At 35.9% G+C, this 13,351-nt stretch overlaps 2 protein-coding genes across 2 annotated transcripts in view; one reads left to right on the plus strand and one right to left on the minus strand.

The window, feature by feature from the left end:
- Positions 1-524: 524 nt before the first annotated feature.
- LOC145978173 (glutamate receptor ionotropic, delta-2-like) lies at positions 525-2,198 on the minus strand. Its single transcript, XM_083110613.1, has one exon. It carries the CDS (start codon positions 2,196-2,198, stop codon positions 525-527), a length of 1,674 nt encoding a protein of 557 aa, XP_082966739.1.
- Positions 2,199-6,816: 4,618 nt separating this feature from the next.
- Positions 6,817-13,351, plus strand: part of LOC145977942 (serine/threonine-protein kinase ATR-like) — a 109,937-nt gene continuing 103,402 nt past the window's right edge. Inside the window, exon 1 of the mRNA XM_083110276.1 lies at positions 6,817-6,956. The gene's annotated coding sequence lies outside the window, so the exon portion shown is untranslated. The remainder of the gene's footprint in view (positions 6,957-13,351) is intronic.

The raw sequence follows: 13,351 nt of genomic DNA on the forward strand, positions 1-13,351 counted from the left end.
CAAATTACTATAATCTTTAACAAGTTTCATTTTTCATGTCATCAACAAGTTAGCTTTGAAAGAAGAGATGTGACAAGCTTTGTGTAAAGCACATGTATAAGCAACCAGAATGCTACCTGCTTGTGTTCCTTTGCTCCACTGTGAAAGAAAGCCACACTCTTGGAGAAATGCAAACATTCTGAATGAACTCATTTCTCTGAAATGAACAATTTTATGTACATTTGCTAATTGATTTTCAGTCTCTCTCTCTTCCTTTATTATTATTATTATTATTATTATTAATCTCTGGGTTTCAGGTTTTTCAGATAGTCTAGCTAGTCTAGAATCTACATTTCCGATATACACTGGAACCCCGATTTTACGTTCCCAGATTAAACATTCAATCTTGATGGTCCCAACATAGTAAAATGTTAATAAATTTTCCTAGGTTTTACATTTTCGTGCATTTTAAGTTTTTTCAGCTTGGTCCTCTGAAAAACATAAATTCGACGTTTTACTGTATGGAAACAACACTAATTACGATTTCAATGCCTATTGAATTTTAAATGCAAAAGAAATTCCACAGCAAAACAAAAAGTGGATAGGAAAACACCAATGAATAATATAATGCAAGCTCCTGTAAGATCTGAAAGTGTTAATTTTGCTAAGTTGTTGGATATGTCATTTTCCGAAAGCAACTCTTCTGTTGCACGACCTTCCCACAGTTCCACAAACCCTGATTCTACAATCCATGCAAAAACTTCATTCAGTGAATTCTGCAAAAACGATCCCTTGGAAAGGTACATTACAGCATGATATGTTATGATAACTTCATTGCATATGTGGATATTGTTGCCCAGTTCATTGTATATGACATGTATTAGGTTCTCCATTGCAACTTGATCCAAGGAGAAAGCAAAATTTCTCTTTATGGACACTCTGTCGAGAGATCCTGAAATGTCTAATGTATATTCCCATTTGTCATAAAAATATTCGTCAATGTCATCTAATCGCCCAACAAAGAAGTCTCGTATATTGGGAGGCCCTCCAAACGGCATCCTAGACTCCATAATTTCTTTCAGAGTGTTGATATCTGAATAATATATAGGTACTGTCAAATGGCTAGCCAGGCCCCCGACATAAGCAGAGCAGATAACTAATGTGATTAATACATATATACCATAGTATGCCCTGAGTACACTCGTATTTGGAAAGTTATTTAGAGAGACGCCAAGGAACGATGCTAAAGTGTGCGTCCAATTGAAACTTGATCTTTGAAGTAACTCTTCTGTCACAGGTAGATGCATCATTTTCAAGATGTAGAGAAACATATGAGTAATAACTAACATGCTCAGGACTAAGGGCCACACGGTGAGATTGAATGGAAGAAAAATATTCATCCACTGGGGAAGTGTTTCAGCTTTCGGCACAGTGATTATCATGTGCTGCACAGTTGTATATCTTGTTGCATCCGTAAATGTTAAATGTTCAGGAATGATAAAATAATTGCAAAACCCAACATCAGCCCTATCATACACAATGTCACCTATGAGCCCTACGAAAGTTCCATTGTTTAACCTTCGACCCCACTTCTCGTTATCGGCTGGCGGTTTTACTTGTATTGAGAAGTTCAAGTATTCTGCTGCCATGGTGAAGATCAATCCTTCGATTCCTGCAACTTCTTCTGGAGAACGCACTACCACATGAGGAGGGAATGTGAAGGTTGAAACTCTTATGGAACATCTGAACATATTATGGACCTTGTCTGGATACAGGTCTGTCTTTTTCTTAAACTCACTGCCATTCCACTTGTCTATGAGGACCGAATCAACTCCATCTCTGCAGGAATGAGGTGAAAATGGGAAATATGTATACACGGACACTGGATATGGGTCCTTTGCATTAGCAGAATTTGAACTAGCCAAAACAATAATGTTTAAGATCTGTAATGCAAAAAGTTCAGTGAACATTGATCGTAGTTCTTCCACACCACTAAGTTCATATAACACTACAAGGTATTTCGCTCTATGATTCCAAATGTTTGTACTTTGCAAAATACCCAGAGCTGTTGTGAGGCTTTCAGTATGGTTTGCAAAGAAGACTAAACCATCTGCAGCTCCCAAATTGGATGTTCCTTGATGGTGGTCTAGCAGCTGGTTGAATACAAAAATAGGTAGTTCTAATTTATGATTGAATAGTCTGTGATCAGTATTGAACATGCTTAAATCTTCAGAGAATACTAGAAAACTACATGTATGGAAGTATGAGTGTAAAACATCGTCAACTACTTCAGAAAAGGGATCATGTGGTGAAGTAAATTGTAAGTGTCCAAGCTCAATTTCGGCTTTTATCCATGTATAGTTGATCCAAACGGAAACTAGAAATGTGTGTAACATATTTTGTCCTTTTTCTACAGTCTTCATTTTCCTGTAAGATGGGAGAGGTTAATGAATAAAAACAATATTTAATATTAAATTATAACAGGTTTAGGATAAACAGAAATATTATTAATGATAATAATAATAATAACCCCTTGAATTATCAGGCAAGATCCAGCCATTGGCTCTACCACGTAATGACTCTGGTAAAGAGTAGGATTAAACACCATGAAACATATACAGGGTACCTGAAAAGTCACGGAAGTGAGACTTTTAACATACATAACTTTTGTACAAAAAGTGATAGATACTTGAAACTTACACCTGGTATTAACTTTGTCTATGTGCATATTTTTTAATCGTTAAACAAGAAAATCATGCAGTGGCACAAAATTGTGTGAGGGGTGGGTAATAATAATTATTATGTTGGTTGTAGTGTAGAATTTCAGAAGGCATTGAAGATGTATATACATAGGCGTAGCTAGAACTTTATATTTGGGTGTGCACAAAGAAAAAAAATTAGGTCTTGTACCTTTTTAATAGCATATTTTACAACCCAATCACTTGGCTCTTTAACTGCACTGATGATTGTAAAGTAATATAAATTCACTAAATGCCAGTGTTGAAAATTTCTGAATATATGTAGAAGAAAAAATCAAATTGCATAGAAATTACACACACACACAAAATGTTCATAAATGTTACAAACAAATACATCAAAATACACGTCATCTATAACAAGAGACGTCTGTCAAAAGGTACAATGTTCTTAGACTCATCAATAACTTCATTTACATCAATAGACTAACCTTTTTCCTGTTCCACAAATAGCAAGAGCAGGGCTTCCAATCTATCCTTCTTCTGAGTTGCTGTTAATTTAGTTTTAACTTGGGTAAGCTTGGAGAAAACTCTCTCTCACACGTGCAGCTTGTGACAGGTATAGAAGAAAAGCACTGTAGTACCGAGTAGAATGCAGTAAATGTCTTCTTTCTCCAATGACATCAAAAAATCGAAAATCTATACACACTCGTTTCATCAGCGATAATGCACACGTTGGTACCAAGTAATGACATTTTCAACTACTTACAAACTGCCGCTTATTTTCTCTCTTACTGAAATATCTGTCTTTCATTCTCTTTAATAAAGCAGCCCATTAGGGTGTGCCTAGGCACACCCCGTAGCTACGCCTATGTGTACATATTCTTAATGTTCATAATATTAGGGCCTCGTATTTGCTGATATACATTATACCTCCCCACAATAAACAAATATTGGCAACCAGAAGGAAGGACTACCCCGGCCATCCCTTTCAAATACAATCCTGTCCATAACGATTCAGGTTTTTTGTTTTTAAGAAAAGTCTCCAATCAATGCAGACCCGCTCGGTAACATAGTGACCAACATTATCACCTTGTAATGAAAGGTTTCCATGGTTCAATTGTCACTGGAATGGAGTGGATCAAATTCCACTCTAAATTGTGGATTCAGTTCTAAGTAGCCTATCCAAGACATAAAAAGTCCCAATCTCGCTCACTAACTTGCAACATAATTCTCACAAAGATGGAAGCTTCCGAGGCAAAATGAAATTCTTCATTATGACCCCTATGGTGGCATGCACAGGATTTTCGACAGGGGTTACATGTATTTTTTATTAGAAGTCTGCCCTCATTTTGCCATCTCTTCCTACCATTGACTTTTTTTAGGGGGATACTGAGTCCAATGGGGTTATGGCCCCACTAACCCCTTCCCTTCCCCTAGCCGAGCCTTAAATCACACCCTGCATTAAAATGGATAGATATATCTTTGTCCGCAATTTTCATATTACAATTGAAAATAGATTTTGTACCCTTCCAGATAGAAAACGTTGATGCCAATGTGCCTTTCTGTCATGATTATTTACCATAGTAATAAGATTCAACATTAGGAGCCCAATGTTAAAGCTATGGCCATATAATACCTACCCAATTGCAAATAGAGTAACGGTACATCTGACAGGAACAGCACCACTTTTTCTACCAACTTGTCGAGTCTAAATGTACTTTGTAGATTTTATAGGAAAGTATTTGTATTTGCTGCCTTTGCAACTATAGGCCCTATTTTGTATATTTCAACATTTCTGTTAGAGCAGGAACATTGTGCATATTTGAGTGGTTAATGCTTAATGATGTCCTTTATATCTGAAAGCAAAAACTAGAACATATATGGACTTCATTGTGTGATAATAATGTATTACTAATGTGTAAATATTGATATTAGCGATATCAAAGGCAACCAAGTTCGTAGTAATCTTGGCTGCATTTGAATCACATTTTGTAATGAAATTGCCTGATTCTGATTTTTATATATTCAACTTTTATGAAGTTTCGCAATGAGGTGTAACTTTCTTTAAGGGAACTTCTAGAAACTTTTAACTCGCATCATATCTACAAACTTTTAACTCGCATCATATTTCAAAGGAAAGAGAGGAAAAGACAGGGGGAGAAGGTGAGAGAAAAAGAGAAGGAAAGAAGAAAGGAGCGTTATAAAATACATGACTTGGCCCTCTTTGATATGAGATCTCGAGTATGAATATCAAAGAACGTTGACTTTATCTTAATAATTTAAAGCTATTGGAAACACCTGAGAAACGAACATGTACGTTGCCTATTTTCGCAGGAATCACGTGAATACTTCATAATTTGTTCATACATAGGGTGACCGTAATATTTTGACCCAAAAACCAGGACATCCCAAGGAGATGAGTTTACCGCCGCTTTTCCCTGAAAAATCGTGTTTTAATCCACTTTATGCACAGTAAGGCTAATCGGGACGACCTACAATTTAAAGTCGGATCCGAACCACTATGTGCCTCCACGGAGTATCGAACCCAGGACCCATTGATTACAAGGCGCACCTGTGAATGTTGTAAGTTTTTATATAAGGAGTCTCGGTGTTCTTGTCTTAAGGGACATTCAAAAAACAATTGGTTGTCGACTGTTCGGGTTCGGGACGCCGTAGACTATAAGTTTACGTCTACATGCGTTGTCTACGCGTAATCTACACGAAGTTTACATTGGCTTATAGTTTACATAATTTAAGTTTACCGTAGGCAATGCAAAAAACAGGGAGGATAGAAATCCCAGTTGCCTTTGAAAGAGAAAATACTTCTTTCATCAAACATGTCGATAGTCTGGGCCTATAACCAACTTAATACCATTCGACGAAATCAAAGTTATCGAATACAAGGGGAAAAGGGACTACCGGAAGAAAAACAAATGACAGCCATAGTGAAAACTGACATTATTTTTGCACTGACAAAGGGAAGTTTAAAAATATTTTTTGGTCTTATTACTGCCTAGGAAAGTGCATATGTGTCTAAAGCAGATTTTTCCACGTGTGGAATGATGGAAATAGAAGTAAAACAAATCTAGTCATTCTACGGACATCGCCTTTTTTCTTTCGTATGTTGTGACAAGTTCAGTTTGCAGTTCAATTAATATTGAATTGGTTGAATGTAAATAACTACTTAAGACACTATTTCTGAACAGTGGAATACTTCACGCTTTCTATTTCCACCTGCTGATGCTGCTTCAAGAACGATGCGCGTGCCTTGCACGGAGAACGCCGAGCGCCATGTTGTCTACGTAGATTACGTAGATTATATAGTTTACATAGGGTGCGTTCCGAAAGTCTTAACGAAACGAACGCATTCAACGAAAATAACTGGGCTCGTGAATCTGGTGAAACCAGTTATTTTACGGACTTATGGGACACTCTAGGCGAAAGCGCAGGCGCAGCGTTTTGTTTAGAGAAAGTTTCCGCATGGCGTCAGCGGAAGGAATGTTCTTATGGCAAAAATAAACTCTATTATGGCCACTGTTACTCATTTTAATCACATTCTAAGAACGGTCAAGGCATACTTATCTTGTGCATGTTGCTTCATATCGCTATCTGTTAAAATTATAATACATTTTCCGAACTAGTGCAGTTTGAATCCATCAGCACGCGCTTTGTCTGCAAGGAGCAGACGATTTTCACGGAACAAACCAGCATCCTGGCCCGTGGGTTTGGTGAATCTCGTTCTTGCACGAAACGCACGGAATGCGACTTTTGGGACAGCATAATGAAACTCACGAAACGCACGGAAGCACTTATGGAACGGTCAGTTACCATAACTCGTTTAACGCGTTAAACTCGTGCGACTTTCGGAACGGGCCCATAGTGTACACGTAGAATGTAGACAATCGTTGTTTACGCGTAGACACATATCACTGGACGGGAAATTTGTTTCCCGATCCCAGTCCCGACTTTTCGGGATCTCGCACACCCCTTATGATTTTTGAGTTGAAACCTTGAAGGGGAAAATTAGTCGAAAGAGGGAAGTTTTTCCCGTTGCAGAGATTGTGGCAACACTGGTGTGATTATATATATTCTGTGAAATTGTCTATATTCTTTGTATTCTGTGTAGTAGTATGTCTATATGTATTCTGTGTATGCTTGAAGTCAATTTGAATTTGAAAACACGTACAAGAAGGAAGTTACTGGGTCCAGTTATTATATATATTTCTGTAATTTACATGTAAAGCTTTTAAAATGGTATATTATTAAAGAAAGTGAAGGGTATGTATCGTGACTATACTGTGGTTCTTTGTTTTGTAGAAAACAATTTACCAGTACTTTTGTTCTTCACCCTTTCATTACCCCACCATGATTCCATTTGTGAAAAAAAATATTTTTGTGAATTTACATTAATTTTGTGGTTTTCTGCTTGCAAAATGTAATTGTTCCCCGAAAAATCAGTAAGTTTGGGGCTGTGATGTAATGTTCCTGAACAACAATTGTACCTAAGATATATTTTGTCGAAATTTTATCAGTTCAGAAACAATTTTGATATCCTTGGATAAGATATAGTAGGGAAGGGATTGCATCTCAACTAAAAGAGCCCAGGGCCAAGTGCACACCTCCCCCATCTCCTCTCTTTGGCAAAGAAAAAGCCATGCTGCTTACGTGCCTGTTTTCTTCTTGATTTGATTCTTATTATTTAACGTCGCTTCTCTGTCACCTTTGGCTAATAACAACAATCAATATGAGTGATGATATGATTAAATTCATGAATGGACACTCACAAAGTACATCCATGCCCAGGGACCTGTCAAGTATCTGAGCGAAATTCGATGTGCAAGATTTTCGCTCATTGAGGAAACAAATCATTTACTTGTCGCAGTTTGCTCATTGATCAAAATATTAAATATCAGTCTCCAGTGATGTCGCATGGAGTAAATCGTTGGGTGTTCACACCCAGCCTAAATTCATATAAAATTTTACCCCCCCATATTGAGAACCAATTTGTTGATCACAATCACAGAGAAGAAATCTGTAAATGTGGATAACTGATTAATTGAGCGCACAAAAAGGCGAAATTTGTGCCATGAACCAAAGCTATGAGGGTCATTCCACGTCAGTTCAACCAGGCCAGAGAACCCACCATCTCAGATTTTTATGAAACTTGGTACATTCAATCCTTCCATGGTGGTAAGAAACCTCATAAAATTTTTTGCCTCTAACTCATCTGGTTTCAGAGTTATGGCCTCTCGAACTTTCAGCCAACTCTCGTTTTCCTTCATTTCCGAAGCCCTCATTGAAACCTGCAGTGCTTTACAAAAAAAATTATATCTCGCTCACACGTGATTCAATCCTTTTGAAATTTCACAACAATATTAACCAAACAATAGGCATTTCAGAAAAAAATATGACATCACATGATATCAATATTTTAGTAAAACAAAAAAATTAATAAAAAAAATATTAGCGGGATTTTGTTGCCGAAAACATGCCTTGCTAAAATTTCAATTATCATTAAAAGGGAATGAATTAATAGCAGCATAAGTATTTTTAAAATTAACCTGGATATGTATTCTAACTTACCCAGCAATAAAAGTTATGGTTATTTTATTCCTTCTTTAAATATAATATACTTATGTCTGATATTTGGATGAAATGGCTTCCGGAGTATTAAAATATTTTGGTTAACTCAAAATCAATCAAATAATGTGTTATAAATTAATCAGTGAAGCAAACTCTAAATTCTACACTTTTGTTTATTCTTTGAGCATTGTTGTCTTATTATTTCTTTGCTTATTTATAAAATAATTTATCCATATATAAGCAAAATATATATGGTTCAAAAAAAATCTTTGTTCAATGTTGTGTTCTTTGTAAGCATCAGTTTGATGATATGTCAACATTACCTGAGACAGAATAGCAATGAAGATGACAATAATGATGATAATAATAATAATTTATATTATTTTATTAATATGAAATCATCATTGAACAATATCAGTTATTATGGTATCCCCTTCTGCTTCAACATTTGGTGTTTGATGATTTATCCATATAGATATTTAAATGTGATTGACCAAAACACAAATTACTGAATATTCCATATATTGCCTATATATATTTTTTACCTTTCCATATATGTGCATGCAACATATAGAAAAAATTACTTTGTGACACAAGTTGTATACTTTGACACGTTGGATTATCTTGTCGATTGAACTTTTGCCATCCAAATGTATGATTCTTTCCTGCACTGACGTCATGCAGATGTCTGAGAAGTGGTATGTCCTTCCAGATGTTGTTTCTGGTGGATCAACAACAGCCAGCACTTGGGGAATTGGTACTGCACATGTATCTTCATGTCTTGGCCAATAGAATGATGGGGAAGGAGCATGGGGGTGAAGAAACTTTACAACAACATCTCTTTGATCTTCAGCCACTTGATATACTATTCCAAAATACCACAACTGATCATACTTACAAGCAATGTAACATCCAGGAAAGAGTTCATCTATGGTTACAATAAAAGATTGAATCCAATCTATTACAATCTAAGATGAGGCCCAAGGTTACCACTGAACTTCTGAGTCATGTACTGTACATCCTGTGGTAGTCTACTGTAAGAACTCTGTTGGGGAAAAGATTGTTTCATCACACTGCATCATATATAATGACCTGAAGCATGATGTGAACATGGTTTACAAAATTCAAGTAATTGTCGTGAGATTTCTGAAAGAAAAATACACTATTTTCGTGACAGGAGTGCTGCTCAATACAGAAACAAATATAACTTTCTCAACCTGTGTCTGCATGAAGGGGACTTCCAGCTAGAGGCACAATGGTAATTTTTTGCAACAAGCCATGGGAAATCAGAATGTAATGGGATTGGCGGAACAGCAAAATGCTTGGCACGAAAACAGAGTTTACATAGACCATTTGAGAGACAGATGAAACAATAGGGGATTTTTACAATTTCTGTGTGGAAAAAATTACAAATATTACATTTCACTTTATTGAGAAAGGTGAAGTTGATTCAACCCATTTGACACTTCAAAACCCGTTTACAGATGTACATACAGTTCCAGGCACTAGAAGTTTCCACAATTTCAAACCTCTGGATTCTGCAGGCACCATTGTGGCTAGAAGAATCAGTCAAGATGAGACCCCATCTCTCACGTACAGTCTGAAAAACCGCCAATCTTTTATTGTAACCATAGATGAACTCTTTCTTGGATGTTACATTGCTTGTAAGTATGACCAGTTGTGGTATTTTGGAATGGTATCTCAAGTGGATGTAGATCAAGGAGATGTTGTTGTAAAGTTTCTTCACCCCCATGCTCCTTCCCCTTCATTCTATTGGCCAAGACATGAAGATATATATGTGCAGTACCAAATCCCCATGTGCTGGCTGTTGTTGATCCACCAGAAACAACATCTGGATGGCAAAAGGTTCTAAGTTCAATGGACAAGATAATCCAATGTGTCAAAGTATACAACTTGTGTCACAAAGTAAATTATTGTATATGTTGCATTCACATATATGGAAAGGTAAAAAATATATATAGACAATATATGGAATATTCAGTAATTTGTGTTTTGGTCAATCACATTTAAATATCTATATGGATAAATCATCAAACACCAAATGTTGAAGCAGGAGGGGATACCATAATAACTGATATTGTTCAATGATGATTTCATATTAATAAAATAATATAAATTATTATTATTATCATCATTATTGTCATCTTCATTGCTATTCTGTCTCAGGTAATGTTGACATATCATCAAACTGCTGCTTACAAAGAACACAACATTGAACAAAGATTTTTTTGAACCATATATATTTTGCTTATATATGGATAAATTATTTTATAAATAAGCAAAGAAATAATAAGACAACAATGCTCAAAGAATAAACAAAAGTGTAGAATTTAGAGTTTGCTTCACTGATTAATTTATAACACATTATTTGATTGATTTTGAGTTAACCAAAATATTTTAATACTCCGGAAGCCATTTCATCCAAATATCAGACATAAGTATATTATATTTATAGAAGGAATAAAATAACCATAACTTTTATTGCTGGGTAAGTTAGAATACATATCCAGGTTAATTTTAAAAATACTTATGCTGCTATTAATTAATTCCCTTTTAATGATAATTGAAATTTTAGCAAGGCATGTTTTCGGCAACAAAATCCCGCTAATAATTTTTTTATTAATTTTTTGTTTTACTAAAATATTGATATCATGTGATGTCATATTTTTTTCTGAAATGCCTATTGTTTGGTTAATATTGTTGGGAAATTTCAAAAGGATTGAATCACGTGTGAGCGAGATATAATTTTTTTTGTAAAGCACTGCAGGTTTCAATGAGGGCTTCGGAAATGAAGGAAAACGAGAGTTGGCTGAAAGTTTGAGAGGCCATAACTCTGAAACCAGATGAGTTAGAGGCAAAAAAATTTATGAGGTTTCTTACCACCATGGAAGGATTGAATGTACCAAGTTTCATAAAAGTCTGAGATGGTGGGTTCCCAAACCTCTTTTTTTTGGTTGAAATGATATGGAATGACCCATGACTTACATTTTTAGAGTAAGTGGTAAGCGGCGTTCATCAAATGTATCACCCCACCATCCATCGGGAGTGACTGAAGGAGACGACGGATAACTTCAGAATGTCGAGCCACGAAATTTTAACCCACGACCTCCAAAATGTGAATCATTGATGCATCAACCACTAATTCAGAAAGAACACATGCTGACCACACGTCACCTCATTACCTGTTGAAGAACTACACACCTCTAGGTAGGATTGTGGGAGGGAGATAGGCCAAGGCCCTTCGAGGGCTGTGGCACCATGGGTTATTATATATATAATAAATAAAATAAACCTTTGGCGTCTTTTCTGCGAATGTTTAAGAATTCCATTGCTTTTTAAATTAACCTTTTCTCCTTTATTTTAAAAAATATAATTTATATTTTAGTTATACAAATTTGAACGGTAAAGAACTGTTATAGTGAAGTCAGAATATATTTCGTTAATGAATTTTAGAGTACAAGGAAAAAATAATAAACTAAAGTAAAACAAGAAATATGAATAATTACAATAATTAATGTTTTATGAAGAATACGAACCTGGGACCTTGTACTGTGCTAGCCAGTCCGCCAAAACGCCCACCGAAAATCTATTTACAAAACACAGACCAATTTTAATATACTGTGAATTATTATAGTTTCCGCTTAACACCTCCCTCACCCTCCTCGACCATCAATGTCCTCAAAATGAAGGAAACCTTACTAAGGTAAACAATACATTTTTTCCAGTTTAAATTATTGAAATGCCTTACTTCTCTCCTCATTGGAAATTATTTTGCCTGTTCCTAAGATTTAACCTCCACTATTTCCACTAACCATGATATCGAAGATTATGTTTGATTTTTTAAAAAAAAATCAATAGCCATTTGTAATTTCACAGCAGCTTGGTAAGTATGTGTCTGGCAATTCTCAAACTTCATGTTGTGAATTGCAAGCCGGCCCCTGTGGCGGAGTGGTTAGCATATCATGCTACGACGCCAGGGGTCCCGGGTTCGCATCCTGGCTTGGGCATGGATGTTTGTGAGTGTCCATTCATCATATCATCATCACTCATCCCCATCTTTGCAAATTAGCCAAAAGTGGCACAAAAAGCAAAATACAATAAAGCAAATCAATCAATCAAGCAATTCGCGAAACTTAAAATTATTGTGTTAAAATTTACCTGTAGGAGTTTATAACAATTATAATTTCTTTTCAATATCCATACTCACTTACATGTGTGCCAAGATAAATATTAGTTTCTACTAGCAGTGTTTTAGTCGTCTTTCTTTTTGACTTGTCTATATTAAACAACAATTTTAAATGTCTATGTTAAGTGTAAATCTGCTTATTTGGTGATATAGTGTTTTAAATCATAAAACCTTCGCCATGCAAGGCTTTGGGTGCGCTACAACTATTTGTAATGTTGTTGAGGAAGTTTGCACCCTTAATTTTTAGCGAAATGTGTTGGATATTAAAGATAGGCTATTAGGCAAAGGCATCGAAGATCTTAGGAAATTACTATAACAATACATGCAAACAGTGCTTGCATTATAATGTCTTGATGACTGTTTACTTTTCCCCAATACAGAAGCTAAACATAAAAATAAAATACCTCGCACTTGTCCGCTATCGTCATTCTTCGAACAGTTGCTGCCTCTGTTGAGTGTTCTTTCAGAAGGGCACGTGCTCCGATGCCCAGTTTTCCCCCTTGCTTTTTTTTCGCTTCTTCTGTCGAGCTAGATAGAACAATGGAAGAATACAGCAGAGGGAGTTCACTGCAACAGAGGTGCCCCGGGCTCTCCGTGCCTAACCAGCTTTTCTTGTCAACGGTCGGGGGAAATTGGGAAATTTTAAGCATTGTGAAGACTTTATGAACGAAAATAGCTGCTTTGTAAAATATGTATATTGAAATGTAGTGTTTTATTCCGCAGAAAAGAGAACAAATTGAAAATTTTCGGTGGGGGTTTTGTGTGCTGCGTGAACCCCTTTCAGGCGATGCCTCTGTCAGTCTCTTTGAATAATAATTAATGTGTGATGAATGTGGCTACTTCAAGTGGACAAGATTTGGTGTTTGAAAAGCTGTTAATTATG

The sequence above is a fragment of the Lepisma saccharinum genome, chromosome 24 (genome assembly GCF_977018435.1).
Source record: "Lepisma saccharinum chromosome 24, izLepSacc3.1, whole genome shotgun sequence".
NCBI classification, from domain to species: Eukaryota; Metazoa; Arthropoda; class Insecta; order Zygentoma; family Lepismatidae; genus Lepisma; species Lepisma saccharinum.

Bases quoted from the DNA above. Each gene is read 5' to 3' on its own strand.
- LOC145978173 (XM_083110613.1), bottom strand. From the start codon at position 2,198: ATGTTCAATACTGATCACAGACTATTCAATCATAAATTAGAACTACCT.